At 32.6% G+C, this 23,534-nt stretch overlaps 1 protein-coding gene across 2 annotated transcripts in view; it reads left to right on the top strand.

Annotated features, from left to right (window-relative positions):
• LOC129953792 (protein Skeletor, isoforms B/C) overlaps positions 1 to 23,534 on the top strand; it is a 49,214-nt gene that overhangs the window by 23,270 nt on the left and 2,410 nt on the right. The window contains exons 2-8 of one of the 2 annotated variants that reach the window (XM_056067252.1): positions 8,025 to 8,174; positions 8,245 to 8,595; positions 8,662 to 8,921; positions 14,822 to 14,942; positions 22,115 to 22,299; positions 22,396 to 22,963; positions 23,078 to 23,271. In XM_056067252.1, coding sequence (XP_055923227.1) covers positions 8,025 to 8,174; positions 8,245 to 8,595; positions 8,662 to 8,921; positions 14,822 to 14,942; positions 22,115 to 22,299; positions 22,396 to 22,963; positions 23,078 to 23,271 — 1,829 coding nt within the window. The remainder of the gene's footprint in view (positions 1 to 8,024; positions 8,175 to 8,244; positions 8,596 to 8,661; positions 8,922 to 14,821; positions 14,943 to 22,114; positions 22,300 to 22,395; positions 22,964 to 23,077; positions 23,272 to 23,534) is intronic. The other variant, XM_056067253.1, reaches the window with a different exon arrangement.

The following is a 23,534-nucleotide window of genomic DNA, read 5'->3' as shown; positions in this document are numbered from 1 at the left end:
TACCAAATTTGCGAACTATTTTTTGTAGATTTTATTTTTTATGAAAAAACGGACTGTTAAATTTTTATATAAAAATCATAAAATATTGAAAACAATATTTTCTGTAAAATAAATAAGTTTAAAGCCAATATCTAAAATTTTTGAAAAGATATTTGAGTCGAAAATCAATTATTACCAACTTTTGTTAAATTTTTTTAGGTTTTTAATTTTTGGTACAAAAACTATCAATTTGATTTTTTTCAAAATTTTACTGAATGTTGACAACAATATTTTTTGAAAGATAAATGTAAATTAAAGCCAATATCTCAAAGTTTTGAAAAGATATTTGAGTCGATATTCAATTTTTACCAAGTTTTGTTATTTTTTTTCGGTTTTTAATTTTTTGTAAAAAAACTATCATTTAGGTTTTTTTCAAAATCTTACTGCACGTTGAAAACAATAGTTTTTGAAAGATAAAAGTGAATCTAAGCCAATATGTTAAAGTTTTGAAAAGATATTTGAGTCGAAAATGAATTTTTACCAACTTTTATTATTTTTTTTTTAGGTTTTTATTTTTTGTAAAAAAACTGTCAATTCGATTTTTTTCAAAATTTTATCGAATGTTAAAAACAATATTTGTTATAAAATAAAATAAGTTTTAGGCCTAAATTTCAAGTTCTTGAAAAGATATTTGAGTCGATATTCATTTTTTACCAACTTTGAGTAATGTTTTTTTTTAGATTTTTATTTTTTATAAAAAAAACTGTCAATTCGATTTTTCTCAAAATTTTATCAGATTTCAAAAACATTGTTCTCCGTTGCTCAAAATTGTTTTGGACATGAAATTATATTTTAGTCGTTAAATTTTAGAGGTGACAAATTTTTTTTTTCAGTTTTTTTGATTTATAAAAAAAATCGTTAGATAGATTTTTTTCAAAAAATATATTTCTTTGAGATCACGTTACAATTTATTATATAAAATTTAATTCAAGTCTCTAGCGTTTTTGGTTCGTAAGATATTCAGGGTTAACCAAAATTTTCACCTTTTTTTTAAACTGCTATGGAAACAAAAACCACCCACGCAAATTTCTTGAGAGTCCTTTCTGCATCTTTCTGCCTTATTATCTGTATAACAAAATTTATTTGGAGTCGATATCTCTTTTGGTTCTTGAGCTATGGACAACGAAAAAAACGTCGCGAACGTACGTACACACGCACGCACAGACATCTTTCTAAAAATCTTTTATTTCGACTCTATTGACCTTGAAACGTCGAGAAATGTCAAAATTTTCAATTTGACAAATCGGACCCATTACAAAATATAAGCTTCAAATTAATTTCATCAAATTGAAAATTTACAGGAAATATTGCCCAAAATTGGTAAAAACCAATATTCGATTTTCGGTGAATAAATGAATGTATTGTCTTCTACTGTCTAAACTATTTCATTCTGCGCTTAAATATTATTCTTAAAAACCCTAATCTGTATTTGTTTATATATGAAATACAAATACAATAAATGCTTCTGAAATTGGTAAAAAATGCTTTTTGAACTAAAAATTTTGTTAACGAACATAGATTTTGAAATGAAACTATTTTAGAACACGGAAAATTTTATTGGTGATTTTTAGTTAAGTTTTAAGAAAAAATAACTGGAAACCTTCAGAAACAACAAAAAACTGATATGAAATGGTTTTCGAGTAAAGGATTATGAGGACAAAGAAAGATATTGTTAAAGTTTTAAACAAATCTACAGATGGGATGGGAAGTTATCAGTGTCGGCTTATATACATTTAATTTTCCCAGCAACTTTGTAACTATCATCTGGTTAAAACTTCATTCCAATAAACCAAGACCATTTTAGGACTTCATGCGTAATGCAGTGTTTGGAATTTTTTATAAATTAATATCAAATGTTGAATTGTTTGAGTTAAATAAAACTACTGACTTGAGTCACAATATTAATGAATTCCTATAATTGAAAGTTATAACGAAATATTTGTATTAAAACCATAAATATTATTCGCTTGAGGGTCGTCATCTCATTTGTATTTAAAATAAAATAACGACAGGAATTAAGTCTGTAACGTAATCTTAAAATTTTCCATTTTTATTACTTAAAATTTCCATTTTGGGTTAAATTATTTTTAATGAAAAAAAAGAAACAAATAAAATATTGTATTAATTCTCATGATCATGATAAACAAAGTCCAATTCTCAATTTCATCGTTAACTCTTTTTTTAATTCCAATTGTTTTTTTTTTTTTGTTTCTTATTTTTATATTTTCTGACTTAAAGTGGTATCAAATTGCGCATATTTTTCACAATTCTTTTTGAATAAATTAAAATTAACTTAAACATGTTTACGTTTTGTATGTCATATCAATTAATCCCGGCAAAAATAACAAACAAAAAGTAAGAAAAAATAACAACATAAACAAATTAACATATTTTTAATGGAAAGTATATATGTACCTCTATTTTTCTGAACCTATCTTTTTTAATGTTTGTATATTTCTCGAATTTCAAGCTTCTTCAATTGTCTAAGATTCAAATAGTTGATTTAAATGTTGGATGATGGATGAAGATACATCATTCATCTTTGAAACAATGGATATGTCTACTTTTTCTTCATTGAATAAAAAGTGTGGGAGTGAAGACTCGTGTAAAATGAATAATACCTTCTTATAAAATATTACAAAATAATAGGTGAGAATTAAATTCATTATTAAGTTTATAACAAGTCTCACTTTCAATGGTCATTTGCGGTTAATTAACGTGGCAAAGGTTTCGTTTAATGTTTTGAACATTCATACTCGTAGTGGTATCACTATCTGTAGTGGATTCTGAAGAGTGTCTTGGCCAGGTGAAGAGCGTGAGCATTTATTATAATTAAAATTGAATCAACGGATAATTACCACTTGAAATCCTCGTTATATGTAAATTAGTTGTATTTATTTATTTTTTTAATCTCTTAGTTGTCAGGTTTTTTAATTAATAATAAAAGAAGAAACATGTTTTTCATATAAAAATAGAATGGTAGGCATAATAAATCATTAATTTTTTTCCTTCGAACAATAAGTTGTTTCTTAACCTGGGAAAATCATATTTGGCTTAAGTGAGAGAAAGTATATACATATAATGGAAAATGAGTTTGTGGTATTTATAAAATGTTAAAAAGGGGTAAAACTTTTCAAAATTTGACCTTTGTTTAGATTTTAATTTCCTCACCTACGAGACTACTTTTTAAACGTTAATAACTTCACAATCTTTACCAAAAAAATATTTAATGCTTTAATAACTTGTCATTTTTATTTTCTTTTTATTTTATATTCTTTTTTTTATAAAAACTGGAAAATTAGACATTAAAAATGTGATGTATTTTCTGTTTTCAAACGAAATATTCGAAAAGTGCAGTAAGTTTGAGTTTTCAAGCGGTTTTAAGGTTTCTTAAATCTAGATCAATAATTTTTAGAGAGACGCCTCTGAGTTCGTTCGGGAAAATTTTTTCCTTGGCTATTTCGTATGAACCAGCAGAGGTATTGACTTATTTAAATAAGTTTTGGTTTGCAGATAATAAACCATGGATGCGAAGAAAGGACTTTTAAAGTGCATAGGACCGTCATGCCAGGGCTGGGGTTCAATCCCTAACTGTTCAAACCAAAAGTTTTTTTTTTTACGGGTACTGCTTCTTGCAATGAATTGACAAATACTCAAAGAGTAATAATTCATGTCATGAAAAGGGTTAGATTCGGTATCGATCCCTGACATAACTCGCGCACAGAAATGACAGTTTTAAGTCACTAGGCCCTAGTTCTTATCAGACTGTATTGTTAACACATTTTATAATCTTTTTTTCGAAAAACGCAATTGATAATTTTCTTGTAGAAAAATGTAAGCCTAAAAAGGTCAGAAAACCTCGACAAAAATAAGCTTAAACTTCAATTATAGACTGCATACTCTTCGAAGTTCCTTAGATGATAATAGAGCTTATAGCAAAAAATAGTCATTCTAAAGGGCAAAAAGGGAAGTTATCTGTCCCATCCACGTTTTTAATTTCCAAAAGTAGACAAAACATTTTGATTAAAAAAGATCACTCAATAATACTGTTTTTCACTTTTTGAATTTGAAAAAAAATCGTATAAAAGCTAGTTTTGGAAAAGCTGTTATTTGAAAACCCTTATATTTACAAGTGTCCGTAGGCTCAATTTAAAGATAATTTGTATAAGTTTAAAACTCATAGAAATAAACAAAAATTTAAATATTTTTATAAGTTTTGGCTATACTGCGATCGGCAATCGAGTACCAGTTTATTTATAAAAGTATGGTTAAATTTTAAGGGCAGATGTTGAATATGACCCACACCTAAACGTCAAACTTTTTTTCTGCATTTCATGTAACATTTCTCAATTTTAGACTTATTCAATTTAAACCATGAAAAGATACAGAAACGAACTACGCGTTAAAGTTATATTCTGAATATATTCTGAAAATGGATGTTCAAATCAAACTTCATATCGTCCACTTTGTGATTTTTTGTTCAATATAATTGTCCAAATAAGCGTACAATCCAAAAAGATATGTAGAAGATATGAAAACAAGTTGCAGTTGACTAAAGAAATAAAGCCTCTTGCTGTCGTCAAGGGTCAGAATGGTGGCAAGAAGTGCTAACATTGGATGATCAGTTTTCGAAGAAAATTAGCTTCAGTGATGAGGCATATTTTAAAATCAATGGATTCGGTATTAAGCAGAATTGGCGCTTTTAGGCGACTTATAAGCCAAGAGCGATTGTCGAAAAACTAATGCACCCACAGAGAGGGAATGTTTGCTGCGGTTTATGGGCTGGCAGCATCAATAGGCCGTATTTTTTCCATAATGAGTCCGGTCAGGAAGTTACTGTAAATGGTTTTCATTATCGTGAGACGACAACGAACTTTTAATGACCTGAATTGGAAAGTATGGATGTGGACAATATGTGGTTTTGACAGTAGCCACACAGTTATAAAAACAATGGATCTTTTGGGTGACAAGTTCAATGGCCATGTTATCTCAAGTAGTGGCGATGTCAATTGGCCGCCAGGATCATTTGATTTAATATTGGACTTCTTTCATTGGAGTTAGTTGAAATAAAAGGTATACGTTAATTAGCCAGCAATAATTCAAGACTTAAAGAATGAAATAATGAGGCATATTAAAGGCACAGAACATCAATGCCTCATTGCCATCGAAAATATTGACCATTGGATTTAGGTGTACCGCCGAAGTCACGGTGGCCAATTGGCAATTATTTTGTTCCATACATAATTGAACTACACCATTTTATCATAATAAAAAGAAATAACACTTATTTCCTAAATAATGTATGTTTTATTTTAAATCAACATTGGACCTTAACATTTAACTACCCTTTAGAATAACATCATACACAACTCTCTGAAAATCGACAAAATTATGTATTCGTGAGATATTTGTTTTTGAGTATATCTCTGACATTTGACAGTTTTAAACGTCGTCGTCTGAGAAAGTCTGAAGTATGTGGTAATATTTAATATTGAAAAATGTTTAATTTTAGTATATGGACTAACTTTTTTTTCCAAAGTTTAGTAAACAAGTTCTTATTTAATATTTAATAACCAGCTCTGGAAGGAAAAGTTCGCTGTTTTTGTCGCATTCTTACATTTTCGAAAACTGTCCTTAAAACTAAGCCACAATAAACAACTCAAGGAGTTATAATTCCTATTGTTTCATTGGACATATTATTACTATGCTAAATATTTTCTAAGGTATTAATGAGTTTTTGACCACAGTTAAAGGTCGTTTGCATAAGATATGAATAAGGCGAATTTTCTTCGCCATCTAATCACCGACGATTGCACTTAGGTCCCTTCTTTCCAAGGTCATGGAAACACTGAATAATTATCAGCTCAAGAAATATCTCGAAGATCGAAAGCTTTTTAATGACCGACAATACCGTAGCACTGGTGATCTCATGGTTCATCTCACCGAAAAGTAGAGCAAATCTTTATACCGCTTTGGAGAAAGTAATATTATTGCACTTGGTATTTCAAAAGCATTTGATAGGGTTTGGCATATTGCTCTCTTATCAAAAATGCGTGCTTTGGGTTTTCATCAATCCCTCCATAATTGGATTAGTAATTACCTTTCGAATTGTTCAATGCAAGTTGTATTGGATGGATTCAAGTCTGAAATCTACAAAATAAATGCTGGTGTGGTGTGCCCCAGGGCTCTGTTCTATCTCCAACACTCTTTCTCATTTGCATTAATAATCTCCTGTCTGCAACTTCTAATTGAATACATTGTTTCGCTGGCGATAGCACTTTTAGCTTTTTATATTCGTTTTCAGATTCACATTCCTCTTCTTCGGATGTGGAACTGCAACGGCAAAATATGATAAGCTCATTAAATTCTGACCTAAACAGCATTGTACAATGGGGAATAAGAAACCGCGTGCAATTTAATGCTTCGAAAACCCAATGCTGTCTTCTATCGTTAAAGCGAGTTATACTTCTCTTTCCATTATCCATAGATGGCTTTTGCATCAAGGAGACTAAACATCTCGATATTCTTGGTATGTGTATCACTAATCACCTTTTGTGGAACGATCACATAAGCGATTTCGCCAAAAATGACGCAAGATGTTTGGGTTTTCTAAGGCGATGCAAGAAGTTTTTCTCCCCCTCTGAATTGGTTGTTATCTACAAGACTTATATACGTCCAAAGCTTGAGTATAACTTCCAATGCTGGGCTGGTGCTTCTGCAACTTACTTAAGTGCGCTTATTATTAAAAAAAACTATCATGACAACCAATTAATAAATACTTCAAATTTTAAGTTAAGAATGTCTAAGGAGCTGGTTCTTCAAATGTGTTTTCAAGTTTTGGAGTCTGTGGATTGCAAATATTTAAAACGGGCTCTTCAATTTACTTTGACATAGATTTAAAACAAATAACTTACTATTTTCTACAACATTTTTCTTTATTTAAATTTTATTTACTATGCAATTTTTTTAAAATATTTTTTGTATTCTTTTTTTTTCGAATAACATTCAATGGTGTTTGTGATCGCTTTATATATTTTTTTGAAATCTAAATGTCAACGAACTTGAATGTGTACAAAAATTAGATGAGAATAAGAAACAATGACTTATTCATTAATTTTTTGTATGTTATTATTTTTTATCCAACTAAAGGTGTTCAAATAGTCCACTGTACATGGTATTTCACAACAAAAATAATATTATATTTTTAAATTTGGCACTAAAATTTGAATAAAAATATCGTTTACGTAAATTTGTTTTCGTTATATTTTTTGTTGTTATTTATTTTATTGTTTAAAAAGGAACAAATAGTAATTTTCTCACTATAGGGTAGTTGTTAATAATATATTTGTAATATCTACCTGAGTTAATGGAGTCAGGTTTGAATGTTTATTTCACAATCTGAGTCAAGAGTTCTGCTTAAGATAAATAAATATGGATTAAACAATTCTGCTGCTTTGCATAAAAATGACTATTAAGAAAATAGTTACGATTTAAAAAGTTTCTTTAAAGTGAATCTACAAAAATATTATAAATCATTGGCTGTAACACCTAAAAAATAATTTTTTTTTTCACAAGCTTTGCATTTTGAAAATTTCAAAACAAGTCCTAAGAAAAACAAAAAATAACAAATTAGTTGTTTGATGTTTGTTATGTTATTCAACACTCAAAACTATTAAGCAAGTTGTTCAAGACGTTTTAATAAATTAGTTACTAATAAGAAACAACTTTTGATAATTTAAAACAAATTTAGGTACAAATCACAAATCTTCATTCGAGATTCTGACATTTCAAATTTATAGATCCGTTCCCCAGATTTAGGTTCGTTTGTTTTTTCTATAAACTGTCACTTTTAAGACGTGTTTAAATGTAGAATTTAAGTACAATTTTTTAGCTTCCTAATAACACAAAGGATTCAGATTTTCGAACAATTAGAATATTTCTAAATAGTGTAAAGCTTAACTCATGTACTTATTTCTTTCTTTCAGTTATTCCAAAAACTCAAGCTTCATTCCCATATTATGGCACAAAAATTGGATCTCTGAAACGTCTTCACCATGGTGTTGGTGGTGATGTTTATGCCGTTGATTCGCGAACAATATTTTTGAAAAACTTCAACTACGATGGAGATGCTCCAGGTATATAATTTTAAAAACTAATTCAAACTCAAAATTGTCTTTTTACTAAAAATATTCAAATTTTCCAAAGCTGCCTACTTCTATGTTGGAAACTCAAAGAAACCCACTAATGAGGGTGCCAGTCGTCTCCGAGATGAACGAGGTGGAACTTCTTCGTTAACACGTCGCTATCGCAACAAGGACATCACATTATCCCTCCCAGAAGGAAAAACTCTACGGGACATCAAATGGTTTTCCGTGTGGTGTGATGAATTTTCCGTCAACTTCGGAGACGTTTCTATTCCACCAAATCTAGACTTCCCAAGACCCCAGAAGATCGCTTCACTCCAGGGAGTTCATGGTGTTCGATCAGACAGTATTGTGATTGTTGATGCTCAAACTTTGCTGATTCCAAATTTCAGTTATGATGGTGAAGCACCAGGTTCGAAATAATAACCCAAAAAAAAAAAGCTTAGAATTTATTGTTATTGTTTTGTGTTGATTTTAGATGCCAAATTCTGGGTTGGCCGCGGTCCCAAACCCTCCCCACAAGGACTCCGGATTCCCGATGAAAATGGCAAGGAAAACGCATTACGTCGATACGACCAGAAGACCATTGTTCTAACCCTCCCAGCCGATCTAACCATATTCGATATTGGTCATTTTGGTGTTTGGTGCGAGGCTTTCACAGTTGACTTTGGCCATGTTCGAATCCCAGACGGCCTTAATGTTCCACCCTCATTGAAAATGCTCGGTATTAGTCCTCAGGTAAAGAAGCCATCTGCTTCGGAAATCAATTTAATTATCCATAACTCGTAGAGTAGTAAATATATGCACTCAAAAATATTTAAAAATTACATTACATAATAATATATTCCTTATTTTATTTTTTTTTAATTTCAATATTTATTTATGTTAAAATATTTAACTAATATTCTTAAGAAGAATTTATTTTGACAAAATCTTTTATTTTGTTTGCTTATTATCAAAATTAATATTTAAAAATTTATTTGCGCAGCAATTGTGATTCGTAACAAATATAAACAAAACAAAATTAAAAACATATTTATAAATATTTATGCTTACAAAATTAAAATAATATTGTAATTGGAATTTAAAAATTCAGTTTTTAGAATTAATGGAAATAAATTATTATTATTTATTAATACAAAATGAAAAATTGTTTTAATTTTAAATTCGTTGATATGCTCTCGTCATTTGTTGTTTATTTTTATTTTGTTGATTCTTATTCTCAAGTTTTAAATGGAAGCTGTATTCAAATTTGCTTAGTTTTTTTTTTATAAATATTTTTCTTGCTTAATCTTTTTCCTTCTTTCTTGAGAAAATTTTAAGTTTCTTCTTCATTGGCTACTAACTATTGCAGTTGTCTATCTTTTTCAAAATTTTCCTCAAATCATAAAAAATTGCTACACAATAATTATTATTTTATTTTCTTTCAATTAAACTTTGCTTTAACAATTTTTCATTTTGTATTACTCTTTATAAAAAACAAAAACAATACAATCAAAAAACAAAATAATAATTAATACATTTTTATTTATTTTTTAACCTTTTCGACCAATCAAATTTATTAATAATTCACACCTTTTTCGGAAACATACAATCAAAAATTATAATTCAGATAAAACGCCTTTGAAGCTTGTTAAAACATCTTTCGTTACATTATTCACAGAAAACTGCTTTTGTTTAAAAGAGAAAAAAAATAATTTTAATATTTTTGGTTGTGGTGCTTGGACTAATCAAATCAATTTGCTCAGGTGTTCATTTTCTCAAACCATTTTTGTTTACTTTGTTTTACGGAAGTTTTAAAAAAGCCTACTCTACTGCTGTTCATGTCCATTTTAAGGCAGGCTTAAGTGATGGTAAGACATTTGAAATTCATGTAAACGAATCAAAAATATGACTACATTAAATAAGGGAATTTATTAACATGGACTTATTGGAAGTGTCAAATATTCTTGTTTAAATCTTATAGGACTAGATTAGGCTGTTTAATGTTAATCAACTATAGATATATAAAAAAAACTACTGAAGAAAAGTTCGTTGATCTTTTGGAGTAATTTTTTGAATAAATTTTGAAGAACCTTGAAGTCAACTTTTAGGAAAATCCGCAATTTGAAAATATTTAAAAGAAATATGTTGATAGCAGCATACCAAATTCTGTGGATATTAATTTTAGTACGTCTTTTTTTTCCTATGGAAAAATGTTGGCTTAAATCAAGTATTTAGAGAACTTCACACACATTTTTTTCTTTTTTTAACACTTAAAGAGTAAGAGCAAATATTCATATTAATTACACAGGTCGACGAAATTACGTTATTTAGTCTGTTCAACAATGATGACAATACTTTTTTAAATCTCACCTTAAAATGTTTCTGTCACATTTTTTGTTTTTGTTTAAGTTTAAGTTTAAGTTTAAGTTTTTGACTACATTTTTAGTGCTTTAATTTTTACTATTTGGTCAATATTCCGATTTCAACATTTTTTATTATTTTTAATATGTATTAAACATTTTATATAATAAAACTAGCTGACTCGCCAAACGTTGTGCTGTCATATACATAAAATTGGAAATTGAAGACGTTTGAATTCAATTGTCACATCTGTGGGTATAAAAGGGATTCGCCGTAGTAAAATATTTTCACCTCGGGATTTGCCATTTAGAATAATGGCTTCGATAACATTTTTCTTTATTTTGTAATTACTAATCAAATTACGAAACAAAATTACCAGAGATCCAACCTTCAGTTGTAAATTATGCGGTGGCATTCCTGGTAAATCCAATGAGTTAAAAAACTCACTAAGATTATTAACAGCTTCAGAAGCATCACAAACTGTATCAAGAGATTTGTATAACACCAAGTCTCCTGCTGACAAATGTTGTATCTGAACAGCGTCTGGGTTATTTTGAATATTTAGTGGCAGTTTAAATACTGGATGAGCTGTTCTGCCTCCATCTAATAAAGTTGCCGCAATGCCATAAGATGCGATACCATTATTTGATAGTATTTTAGTAAGAATTAGTGAATAAGGAATGTTTCGTCAGTTCCACCTGGTACCTCCAAAAAAAAGAATCCACCTATCCCTGTCGAAACTGCGAGCATGATGTGGTCCAAAATGGTTCTTTCTTCATTTTAATAGTGGGACATTGCGAGCAACAATCGCTGCCATTTTTACAGTATTGTATTGTAGTTCACGATTCAATTCAGTGTCTATTAAATCAGATGCAATTCGATTTGGTGAATGCATACCTACCGAAACGACTGAGTGGAAAGTTGGCAATGATAACGCAAAGATCCTCAATAGACATCAATGCTTCATTGTACAAAACAAAGCGTCACTGAATATTATTTTAAGTTCGTTGCACCTTGTGCGATGTTGATGCAATTAAACAATAACACCTAGGAATATAAAAAGTAGATAAAAACCTATTCTCAGACCTACCGAATTTTTATGGAAAATTTCATTGAAATTGGTTAAGCCGTTTCGGAGGAGTATGGCAACTAACACTGTGGCAGAAGAATTTTATATATTAGATTCTTAGGTCAACAGATTCGTTACAAGAACAAAACTTACTTTCAAACCGTTTTGTGGTTTTCTATTGAAAACCAATTTAGTATAAATGGTTTAGCGGTTCTTTTAGATTTTTGTACGACAGGTGAAGTCTTAAACTTATAAAGATTTTTCGAATATATTATACGATTATAGGGATTATAGATGTTGAAAACCATCACGGACTTTATTAAGCTACTTTATAAATTAAGATAGCATCAAAAAGCGTTATATATGCACGTGGTTTTTGAAAATTAAAATCACTGAAAGTTGACGTAATACATTTTAACTAACTTCGTTTAAGTGGCTGTCCAGGCTGGTTTCGCAATATCATATTTTGTCACTCTAGTTTGTAAATGGTCAGAAAATGTGTTTTTTTTTCCCAAAAATCTTTGTACAATTCAAACTGCTCTGAAACCCAATTTAACGATGGTCGGGCTTCTTCAATTGGACCTTATAAGCGAATAATCCGAGTCTTCACATCCGGCAGCATTGTTATGTCAAAATACACATACATTTACATCTATAAAATAAAAGTAAAAAAGGTTTTCTGGGAACGTGCGTCGTCGTTCAAGGGCGGACCCAGACATTTAATGGAGGGGGGGAGGTTCCACAAACTTAATATAAAAATGAGTTGTAAATTTTCCCTAAAAGAGGCTGACAATATTTAAAAAACACAATATGTAACTTAACCTTACATTAAGATGTTTCAAGGGGTAAAGAGACAACTTTAGTTATTAGATCATTTTAGAACACTATTGTCCAGCAAGATATGATCTAACTATTCAATTTGGAAAACTTATGAAAGCATTCCAATCTTCCAAATTTTGCCATATTTAAGAGTTAAAATACAATAGCTTACAGGGTTATTGATGCATTTCACGCAAAAATGTTAGAAATTGTAATAAAACGTAGCTTTTTTGCAAAAATAATATATTCTGTTCTTGTCGGCACTTCTATAAATGCGAAGAATGCTTGAAAAATATAAATGCAAAAAGCCAGAAAATGAAGAAGTTTGCTGGAACAATGTGATATTTTTTCGTATAGGAAAATAAAACATGATCTGCTATAAAGAATTGAATGGCTTTTTCTGACGTATTTTTTCGGACTCTATTTTTGGGAGTCTATTATTACTATCATAACCAAGTCTACTTACTCGTAGGTAGGAACTGATGGTAGAAGACAAATTCTAAAAAAATACTGTTTTGTGTGAACCTTTTGATAATATTTTGATTTCAAAGAAGTTAATAAAACTTAAAACAAAGCTTTTGTATGAAATTAATAAATATGAAACGTTTATTATTTTTTAATCAGCCATTCGTTTAATGAAAGTGTCACTTTCACTGTGCTTTGGACATTCTTGAAATTCGTGCTTAAATCTCAGTTCTAGAGCATCCAAATAAAATTAACTTCAAAAAGTAGATTTCTTTAATTTTTTAGGATCTTAAAAGCTTTTGTATTTTATAGAAAATCAATTTTGAAAGAAAAAAAAAATCTCTTTAAAAAAGTCTTACACTTTTTTTGTGCATCAAAGCGAAGACAAGTTTCAGGAATTTAAAGACAACTTGGTATCAAATCTTTTATTCAAGGTTACTTCTTAGGAACATGAATATTTGCTCTTTCTCTCAGAAAAGATCTTACGAAAATAATTTAAAGCATTACTTACGATTTTAAACTGTGAAAACAAAGATTTTAGTTGTTTTTGATAGCAAACCACTTTTTGCTAAATTTCGTAAATTACTAACAAATTTTTAGATGAAATCTTCACTTTTACAACTAAACTCTATAAGCTTTATGGCTCATATGACCCCCATAGATCATTAATTGTAGAAAAGTTGATAAACTTTTGCTTAGTGATTGGAATAGTCCTGTATTTCCGATTCTTGGTCAAGTCCTCAGTAAAAGTAGTATTTTAAGCAAACAAAGCTTAAAGCAGTGAAATAAAGTAAATAAATAAAAATTTAAGGGGGTCATATCCAATAGTGCAATTTGATAAGTTTTGAATTCGTTTGAATTCCTAGGAAAATTAAAATAAAATAATCTTCCATGGAGGGTTATGACACATGCGAAACCCCCTCCTGGGTCCGCCATTGATATCGTTTAATATTTGTGTAAACACACAAACGTTTATATGAACAACTTTTGTTACTGAATCAGATGATAGCTTTTTCAAATCCAACACGAAATCGGAGCCGAATGTTCCGAAAAGACACAAAAGCTTACGGCATGCAGTGATAAAAAGACATGTTGATAATTCAAACAAATCATAAGATCGTAAGTTTTCGCCAAATCGAAGCAAATATTTGGTATGAAAAGAAGATAGAGTGAATTACATATAATATCTCTCAGTTTTGTGTTTGACTGTTCAAAAAACTCTTTTTAATTGGTTTATGACGTCTTCTAACAACATCTTGCAAGTTCAACTATTAAGGTTCTCCTAAACTAATGTGAAACATTCACAAAAATACTGTCAAGTATTTAGTAGTACCTACGTGCTTAGTATTTTGAACATGCCTAATTCAAAGAGGAAAATGACGTTTATATTATATCATAATTTTTGACAGTTCAATAAGCAAAACATACCTATTATCTATTCTTTTAAGAGGCTACCCTTAAAATCTTTATATTGTTCCTCAAGTTTATTTTATATAAGAAAGACACACCGTTTTAAAAAAATTGTTTATTAAAACGAACGTTAGTACACATACCATACATTTTACATTTCACACGCATTACATGTCAAAATTAATTTAACAATACATATACACATACAAACATAGGTACATTTCTTCGATATTAAGTTTACAGAATCCATAAACATACACATATTAGTTTTAGGTAAGGAAAGGTACAAATTTCTACCACTTAAGCGTCCATGGTAAATAGTTCATCGAAATAAAAATGTCAATTTCTTCAAATGTCCATACGTCATACAAAAATAAAAGGAAAATGTGGTTCTCGATTAAGTAAGAAAATAAAAAGAACATCAGGAAGATCTTCTATTAGTAAAACTGTCACCTTAAGCAAATTGGTTTGATTTGATCCCTTTTCTTTCTGTTTCTTTCTCTCTCTCTCTCCCTTTTTCTTTCATTAGCGTGCAAATTTACATTTACAGTCAAAACTTAATTGCGAAGTACTTTATGATGATTTGGCGTTTGAAGTGCGTTGGGCTGTCGCTGGTGAAAGTATCGTTGTGCAACTTGTTGCAAAACTAGGTAAGTGTTAGCTTTTTTATAGACTTTTCATTTTATTTTTAAATATTCTTTGTTGTCTTACTCATTGATTAATGACAAATTGTGACACTTGTGTCATTAACAAAAATACAACTTCAAGTACACAAAACAATCGCATTGATTATACGTATGTCCGCCACTTAGCGGCGGTATCTTTCATCACTGTCGTAATATACAAAGAAAATACACCGCTAAGCCTGCAAGCCGACCGACTAGAAGCATAAGCATTTATTTTGTATAATCATTCGAAAGGTTATTGCGCTGCCATTGAAGTCCCCCCTAAAAAACAACGTGTAGTAAGCTTGAGCAAAACTCCGCATAAAAGTGAAATGTTATGGTGTAAACAGAAAGAAAGAAAAGCAAAACGAAAAATCAAAACAACATGGACACAAAACGGATGACATAACAGGTCACATTCCATCAAGTCAGGTATCCAATATCACCTCCATTCGATGGAACATATCGGATCGGTTGGCGCGGCTGTCGTCGTATGATTGTATATCATGGCTTGTATGGTCGTATTGTGGTCGGACAACTTTCATATGGCCAGTGGCAAATGATGTTATTGGCAGAGCCTCGAGCCCCCTGACAACGGTTTAATGTATTTTTCTGCGTTAACAGTTTGGCACGCAAAGGGAAACTATAGTAAAAATAAACGTATACAGGTACCCAATGTGTCCGTCTAGTCCACCGGTAAACACTAACAGCACATAGCACGCGGAGCGGCACCGACACTTAAACCGACCGGTCCAAGACCATACAAATGCATTAAGTAGCAACTGCATCAATATTATGTACTGTAAATATAATATGGCGGATCGGGATTCACTGTAATTGTGTTATTATTGCATAATAACATTGCGGAAAGGCAAATGTAAGAAGTGTAAGAGCGAGCATGTTTTACATGTTACCATAATGACACGAAAACGACGACCAAGGAGAAATATTTCTGCTGAATACCTTTACCCGTTATCGCAATAATAATTTAAATCTGTTTCCATTTTCAAGAATTGTAGAGTCTTAGGACGTTGGCTTTCTAGATCCATGATTTAAAATAATTCTTTGACATACTACTTTCAACGTAAAGCATTCGGTTTGAACTAATGAAGGAAATAAAAGATGAACGCATTTTCTTCCTAATTGCTTATTTATTTAGAATGTGTATAAAACATTTAAAAAGAACTAAAAAGAATTCAATTGTTATGAAAATGTTGATACACAGTGCATCAATTTCATATTCGTATACCCCTTCAATAAAAAGTTTAAATGTTTTTCTCATCCAAAATGACTTCAGATACAAAAGTAATAACAAAGTGCAATTAAAGTTCATGTTTGATATATTTTATAGAATTTTTATATTTGGTACAATTAATTTTTCTTGTTCTTATTCTACTTACTAACTTAATTAAGGTGGCGCAACAGTCCTGTGTGGACTAGGGCCTCACCCAACAAACGTCTCCATCTAGCTCGGTCCCTAGCTAGATGTCTCCAGTTTCGCGCTCCAAGTTGGGTGAGGTCACCTTCCACTTGTGCGCGCCACCTGATCCGCGGTCTTCCTCTACTGCGCTGTCCTGTGGGTGCGGATTCGAAGACTTTCCGGGCCGGAGCATTGGTTTCCATGCGCTCTACGTGACCCAGCCATCTTAGTCGTTGGATTTTTACCCTTCTGGCTAAGTCTACGTCGCTGTACAGCCCGTACAGCTCGTCGTTTCATCTTCTCCTCCACTCCCCTTCGATGCATACGGGACCATAGATCACACGAAGAACTTTTCTCTGGAACCTACCCAAGGTGCTTTCATCCGCTTTTGTCATAGTCCATGCTTCTGCACCGTATAGCAGTACGGGGATGATAAGGGTCTTATATAGCAACACTTTGGTCCCTCGAGAGAGGACTTTACCACTTAATTGCTTTCTTAGTCCAAAGAAACAGCGGTTAGCAAGAGTTATTCTGCGTTTGATCTCAGCGCTGGTGTTGTTTTCTGCGTTTACAGCAGAGCCTAGGTAGACAATGTCATCAGCATATGCTAGTAATTGGACCAAATTTTGAAATATAGTGCATCTAGTGTTGACGTATGAGCTCTGCACTATTCTTTCAAGCACGAGGTTGAAAAAATCGCATGACAGCGCATCACCTTATCTAAAACCTTTTTTGACATCGAAAGGTTCTGTTAAGTTGTTTCCAACCCTTCGCTAGCAGAGTGAATTCTCCATGGTCATCCTGCACAAACGGACGAGTTTGGCAGGGATGCCAAAACTAGACATGGCTCTATACAGATCGTCCCTGTAGATGCTGTCATATGTGGCCTTGAAATCGATGAAAAGATGGTGGGTGTCGATTTGTTGTTCTTGGTTTTTTTCCAGGATCTGCCGTAATGTGAATATTTGATCAACTGTGGACTTTCCTGGTCTGAAACCACACTGATAAGGACCAATCAGGTTGTTGACGATGGGCTTTCGACGTTCACATATTACGGCAGAGAAGATTTTATAGGCGATGTTAGGTAGACTTATTCCTCTATAGTTGGTGCAGTTTAGAGGGTCTCCTTTTTTCAGGATCGGCCAAACAATACTGAGGTTCCATTCATCGAACATGCTTTCTTCCGACCATATCTTACAGCTAAGTTGGTGCATGCTCCTAACCAACTTATCTCCAGCTGCTTTAAAGACCTCGGCATTCAAGCCATCCGCTCCAGCGGCTTTATAAAACTTCAACTTAGATATGGCAATCTTTACTTCGTCTAAGTCGGGAGGACGGGATTGTTGGCTTTCGTCGTCTATGTTGAATGGATCATCCTGCCTGACAGCGGAATTCAGTTCGTCGTCGCCGTTATACAGTCTGCAGAAGTGGTCCTTCCATATTCTCAGCATTGACTGCGGTTCCACTATGATGTTTAAGCTTTCGTCTTTGCAGCCTTCGGTTCTAGGTTTATTTACCTGTGAATTTCGTTTCACCTGTTCATAAAACTTTCGAACCTCATTCCTGCTTTATACCTCTCAACATCTTCGACCGCACGCTTCTCATGCCCTTTCTTTTTCCCTCTGAGAAGTCGGCGTTCCTCTTGCCTCTTCTGCTCATAGAGCTCACGAGCAGCTCTCGTATTTTTATGCAGCGCCGCTTTGCGTGCCTTTTGTTTGGCTACATTTGCCTGCCGACATTCCTCATCAAAACAGGGGTTCCTTGTTGGTGGCTGTTTAAAACCCAGCACATCAGAGGCGGCTTCTCTGATTGCATCTTGGCAATGTTGCCACTGGTTTTCGATACATTGTGTTGGCGGCAGAGAACTTCGAGAGAGGTAACTTGTAACTCGGTCGGAAAAGGATTTGACGATCTCTGGCGATTGTAGCCGTTCGAGGTTGTACATACCTTCTCCCAGCACCTCACTGCCTTGGGTCTGGAAATCCGAAGTGCTACCTTGCCTAAAACGAGGTAGTGGTCCGAGTCAATGTTAACTCCTCAAAAAGTTCGTACATCTATAATGCTGGAAGCGTGTCTGGCGTCGATCGCAATATGGTCAATCTGGTTGACGGTAGATTGATCTGGAGAAGTCCAAGTTCCTTTGTGGATGTTTAGGTGTGGAAAACGCGTACAGGCTACCATGACGTTTTGCCCCGCAGCAAAATCTATGAGCCTGAATCCATTGTCGGAAGTATTGTCGTGCAGGCTGTTCTTCCCGATTATTCCACCAAAGATGTGTTCCCTTCAAAGCTTGGCATTAAAATCGCCCAGGACAATTTTAATATCGTAGCTAGGGCACTGCTCATATATTTTGTCTAGGAGCTCGAAGAACATATCTTTGGTGTTGTCGTCTTTCTCGTCTGTGGGGGCGTGCGCGCATATCAGGCTAATGTTGCCGAATTTAGCCTTGATGCGTATGGTCATGAGGAGCTCATTGATGCACCTATAGCTCAAGACTTCTTGCCTAAGTCTGGCTCCAATGACGAAGCCGCATCCAAATAAGCGCTGTTGGTTTTCGTGGTAGCAGTGACCATAGTAAATATTGCAGTTTTTGATCCTCTTTCTGCCCGGCACAACCCCCAACCTGGAGGGCCAGATCCTAAGTATAACTCCAAGGATGGGGAGCCGGATAAAACCGCTCCTTACAGGCCTGGGCTCCGAATAAGTCGAAGAAGCCCTATAAGGTGTTCACTAAGTAGTTCAACCTTACTGGAACTGTAGACGCCACCGTTGATTCCATCTCGGGAATTCCTCCGCTGCCGTCTGGATAAGGAGAGGTGCCTTAGTGGAAACACCTCTCCCCACCTCTCTCGTTTGCTGCCCCCAACAACTTTCCACTGGGGTTGGAACCCAATCTCTAGTTGAGGTACTAGGCACCCGATGTTCACCACGTGGAGGTGAGAGTAGGAGTTGATAGACAGAGGTTTGTTTTAAGAAAAACCTGTGGACGCTTGTGTCCTCTTGAATGCACATGTCTACCATTTGAACACTTTGCAAATTTAAGTTTGTTTTTTTTTTTTTTTCAATAATTTCCTCTTTGCAAATTTGCGTTTGCTGAAAAGAAATTTGCAAAGAAAAAAATGCAAAGCTGCAAAGCAAAAATTGTTTGTTGAAATGTGGGACACCCAGTTGTTTCTAAACTTAAACCAAAGCTTATTTTAACGGTTCTGTAGTGCTTAAAACCTTGACAAATAGTCAAAACTACAATCTTAACAGCTATACCTTTTATGCAGAGGCGTTAGGAGAATCCTGAGCAAGGATCTCGGATTATTCGCCTACAATGTCTACTTCACTTAACAATAAAACGAAAAAAGAGGCTGGGATGCGACCCACACGTATAACTTCCCATCCCGTCTGTCTATTTGTCTTGCTTGAAAGTTTGTAGGTTTTCGTGTTCGGTTAAAAAAGTTGTCAATTGAATTGTTCTTAAAATTTTTTAAATTACAAATAATATTTTTCATATAAAGAAATAGTTAAGTTTTAAAATCGAAATTCATTAAATAGATTTTTAGTTGAAAACAAATTTGTAATAATTTTATTAGCATTTCTTAAATTTTTACAAATTGGATGAATGAAAATAATTTCAGAGATATTAAGGACTGAACATCAATTTTTACGAAATTTGAGCACTATTTTTTGTAGACTTTATTTTTTATGGAAAAATGGACTGTTGGATTTTTATAAAGAAAAACTACTAATAATTGAAAATAAAATTTTCTGTGAAATAAAAAAGTTTAAAGACTATATTTTTAATTTTTAAAAGCTTTTTAGTCGCAAGTAAATTTTTACCAAGTATTGGTATTATTTTTTTTGTTAAGTTTTTATTTTTTGTAAAAAAAAAATTTACTTAGTGTTAACAACAATATTTTTTAAAAGATAAAAAGATAAAAGTAGTTAAATAAAAAACTTAAAAGTTTGGGAAAAGATATTTGAGTCCAAAACCACATTTTATCAACTTTTATTACCTTTTTTGTTTAGGTTTTTTTTTTTTTTTTTTTAAACCGTCAATTCGATTTTTCTCAAAATGTTTTAAAATGTTTCTTGTTAGTTTATATTATTGGAAGCCATAATATCAAAGTTTTGAAAAGATATTTGAGTCGAAAATCCAGTTTTACCAACTTTTGTTGAATTTTCTTTTTAGTTTGTATTTCTTGTAAAAAACTGTACCTTGAAATTTTCTCAAAATTTTTACTGGATGGATGACAACAGTATTTTAAAAAGATAAAAAAAGTTAAAGATAATGTCTCAAAGTTTTGAAAAGATATTTGAGTCGAAAATCAATATTTAATACCTTTTATTGATTTTTTTTAGGTTTTTATTTTTTGTAAAAAAAACTGTCAATTCGATTTTTCTAAAAATGCTTCCGAATATTGAAAACAATATTTCTTATAAGATAAAATTTGTCTGAAGCCAAAACCTAAAATTTTTTAAAAGATATTCAAGTCGAAAATCAATTTTTATCAACTTTTATTATTTTTTTTTTAGGTTTTTATTTGTTGTAGAAAAAATGTCAGTTCGATTTTTCTCAAAATTTTTCCTAATGTTGAAAACAATATTTTTCATAAGTTAAAATAAGTTAAAAGCCATTATCTTAAATTTTTGAAAAGATATTTGTGTCGAAATTCAATTGTTTTGGAGATGCAATCATATTTTATTCGTAAAATTTTCTAGGTGACAAATTTTTTTTTCAGTTTTTTTTTGATTTATAAAACAAATCTGTTAATTGGATTTTTTTTCCAAAAACAATTGTTTTTTTATCACGTTACAATATATAATATAAAATTTAATTCAAGTCTCTAGCGTCATTGGTTCATGAGATATTTAGGTTTAACCAAAATTTTCACATTTTTTTAAACTGCTATGGTAAAAATTTTTGGTTGAAGTCGATATTTATTTGAAGTCTATATTATTCTCTTCTGGTTCTTGACGACGAAAAAAAAAACGTCGCGAACGTATAAACGTACTTCCTATGGGAAGTTAAAAACGGCTTCTTTACCGCATACATTTTGACGGATCGCATTGTCGTCTCAGATGTTAAGTTAACAAACAAAATTGGCACATCTGGGGATCGAAAAACATCACGTTTTGGTCAAGATTAACTTTTTTCAGACTGGTCATATCTTCCGGTCAAAACTGGGCGTATTGTCCGACGCCTTGATCATTTTACTGCATTTTTAAAAAGCTACTTTCATATGGCTCACTATTTACAAATAAGTGAGTCTCAACTCGTTGAAGTCCTAAAATCGAAAGAATGAAGATGCATACAAAGTTCGCTATCTTTTTTATTTTTGATGAAGTTTTATTTAAAATATTTACCAAATGGTCAAAATAAACCACAGATATCTTCATTGGTTAACTATACTGAAATATAGCATCATTTTGTGCTCTCAGAAAAACAGTTTACAAATTTGGTAGGTGAAACATCAAAAGCATCAAAATGAATTCCCAAATCTACATAAGACGTTACGACGTTACGTAAATATAGAATTTTCGGTCAATAAAGTTCTCGACCCAACTTTTAAGAACCCAACTTTCGTTTTTCCTTCGTCATTGCTCTAGGCTCAGTTCCTAAAACAGCTTACTAGTTATGACCAAATGAAAACACGAACTGGCCAATAATCCTTTTTAAGTGTCATTTACAATTTGAATCCTTCTAAATTTCAATTTTCTGTTTATTTCTTGTTTTTATCTTCCTCAGAGGATGGCGAATACATGTCCTTTGGAATTTCATCAAACAATAACCGGCCAGTCATGATTGGATCAGATGTTGTAGTTGCTTGGGTAGACAAAGAAACTGGCAAGGGCTATGCCCAGGACTATTATCTGGATGACAAGTCCCAGTGTTCTGGCAAACGTGGTAGTTGTCCGGATGCGAATATCGAGGTAAATTATTAACTTCAAAACCCTGCAATTCCTGTTCAAAAATTCTGGCAAAAACGAACCACAATAAAAACAAAACCTTTTTTAATGTTTTGCCAGGAAAACACGAATTCCATTCGACTTCTTAATGCGGCCATGGTCAATGGCTATTCAATAGTCACGTATCAACGCTCTCTTGGTGCTGCCGACCGTTACGATTTACCCATAGTCATGAATACATCTCAGGCTATTGTGTGGGCCATCGGTCCACTTAATCAACGCAACGAAGTCTCCTATCATTCCAAGTACACGAAAAACGTACATTTAGTGAATTTTGGTCGACAACCGACATGGAACTGTCCAATGCCTGAGGGTGAAAAATCTGTACAAGATGCGGTGGAGGATGATGCAGAAGAGCAACAGGGAGATGCATCGGACGCAGAAGAAGAAGAAGAGTTCTATGACAGCCGAACTCAAAAGCCAACCCCACAAGCCCTCATGCGCCCAACAAGAAGGCAAGAGATCTCATCATCATCAGCTTCCCGGAAACCAGTGCCTACACCAAAGCCAGCAAATACCAAGGGAGCATGGGACATACCACCAATTCAATGCTATGAACCAGAAGATGGAGTATTCTACGCACAGATGGGTCCAACTGGAGGCAAACATGGATATCCGGCAATTACCGGTCGGTTGAGGTTTTGATTGCATTAAAAGTGCTTGGCTTTGAGAGTAGTTCCTTGCATTTGAGTTTTCTGATTTGCATTGTGCGTGTTTGATGTTTGCTTATTTTTCTTCCCAGGACACGTTGGCTGGGGTATATCGTGGTACATAAACGGATTACTGATACCCGAGATTCATTTGGTCAGGGGAAAGGCATACACGTTTGTTGTTGAAGGCGGAAATAATCCCGATATTCCGGCTAAATATCATCCATTCTATATTTCGGATGATCCAATTGGTGGTTTCGAATACAAGACGGACGAAGAAAAGGCTGTGAGTATATGGTTAGGGATTGGGTCAAAGTGTGTGGTGTTCGAAATCGATGGAAGAGTATTAACCAAGACCTAATTTTGATAAAATTGACAACGAAAATTGGATGGTATTTTACTTATAGGTGGAAAAGGGCTTTATAAGGCTCCTAGAGCTGCTTACGAATTGATTTCAATTAAAAGCTTATTGCTATGAATTTGTGCCTCAAAGGACATTTGTAAAGCTCACTGTGGCATCCAATTTTTGTAGGGGGACTATAAAATTGT

The sequence above is a fragment of the Eupeodes corollae genome, chromosome 1 (genome assembly GCF_945859685.1).
Source record: "Eupeodes corollae chromosome 1, idEupCoro1.1, whole genome shotgun sequence".
NCBI classification, from domain to species: Eukaryota; Metazoa; Arthropoda; class Insecta; order Diptera; family Syrphidae; genus Eupeodes; species Eupeodes corollae.
This window is presented reverse-complemented; position numbering and strand designations above follow the sequence as displayed.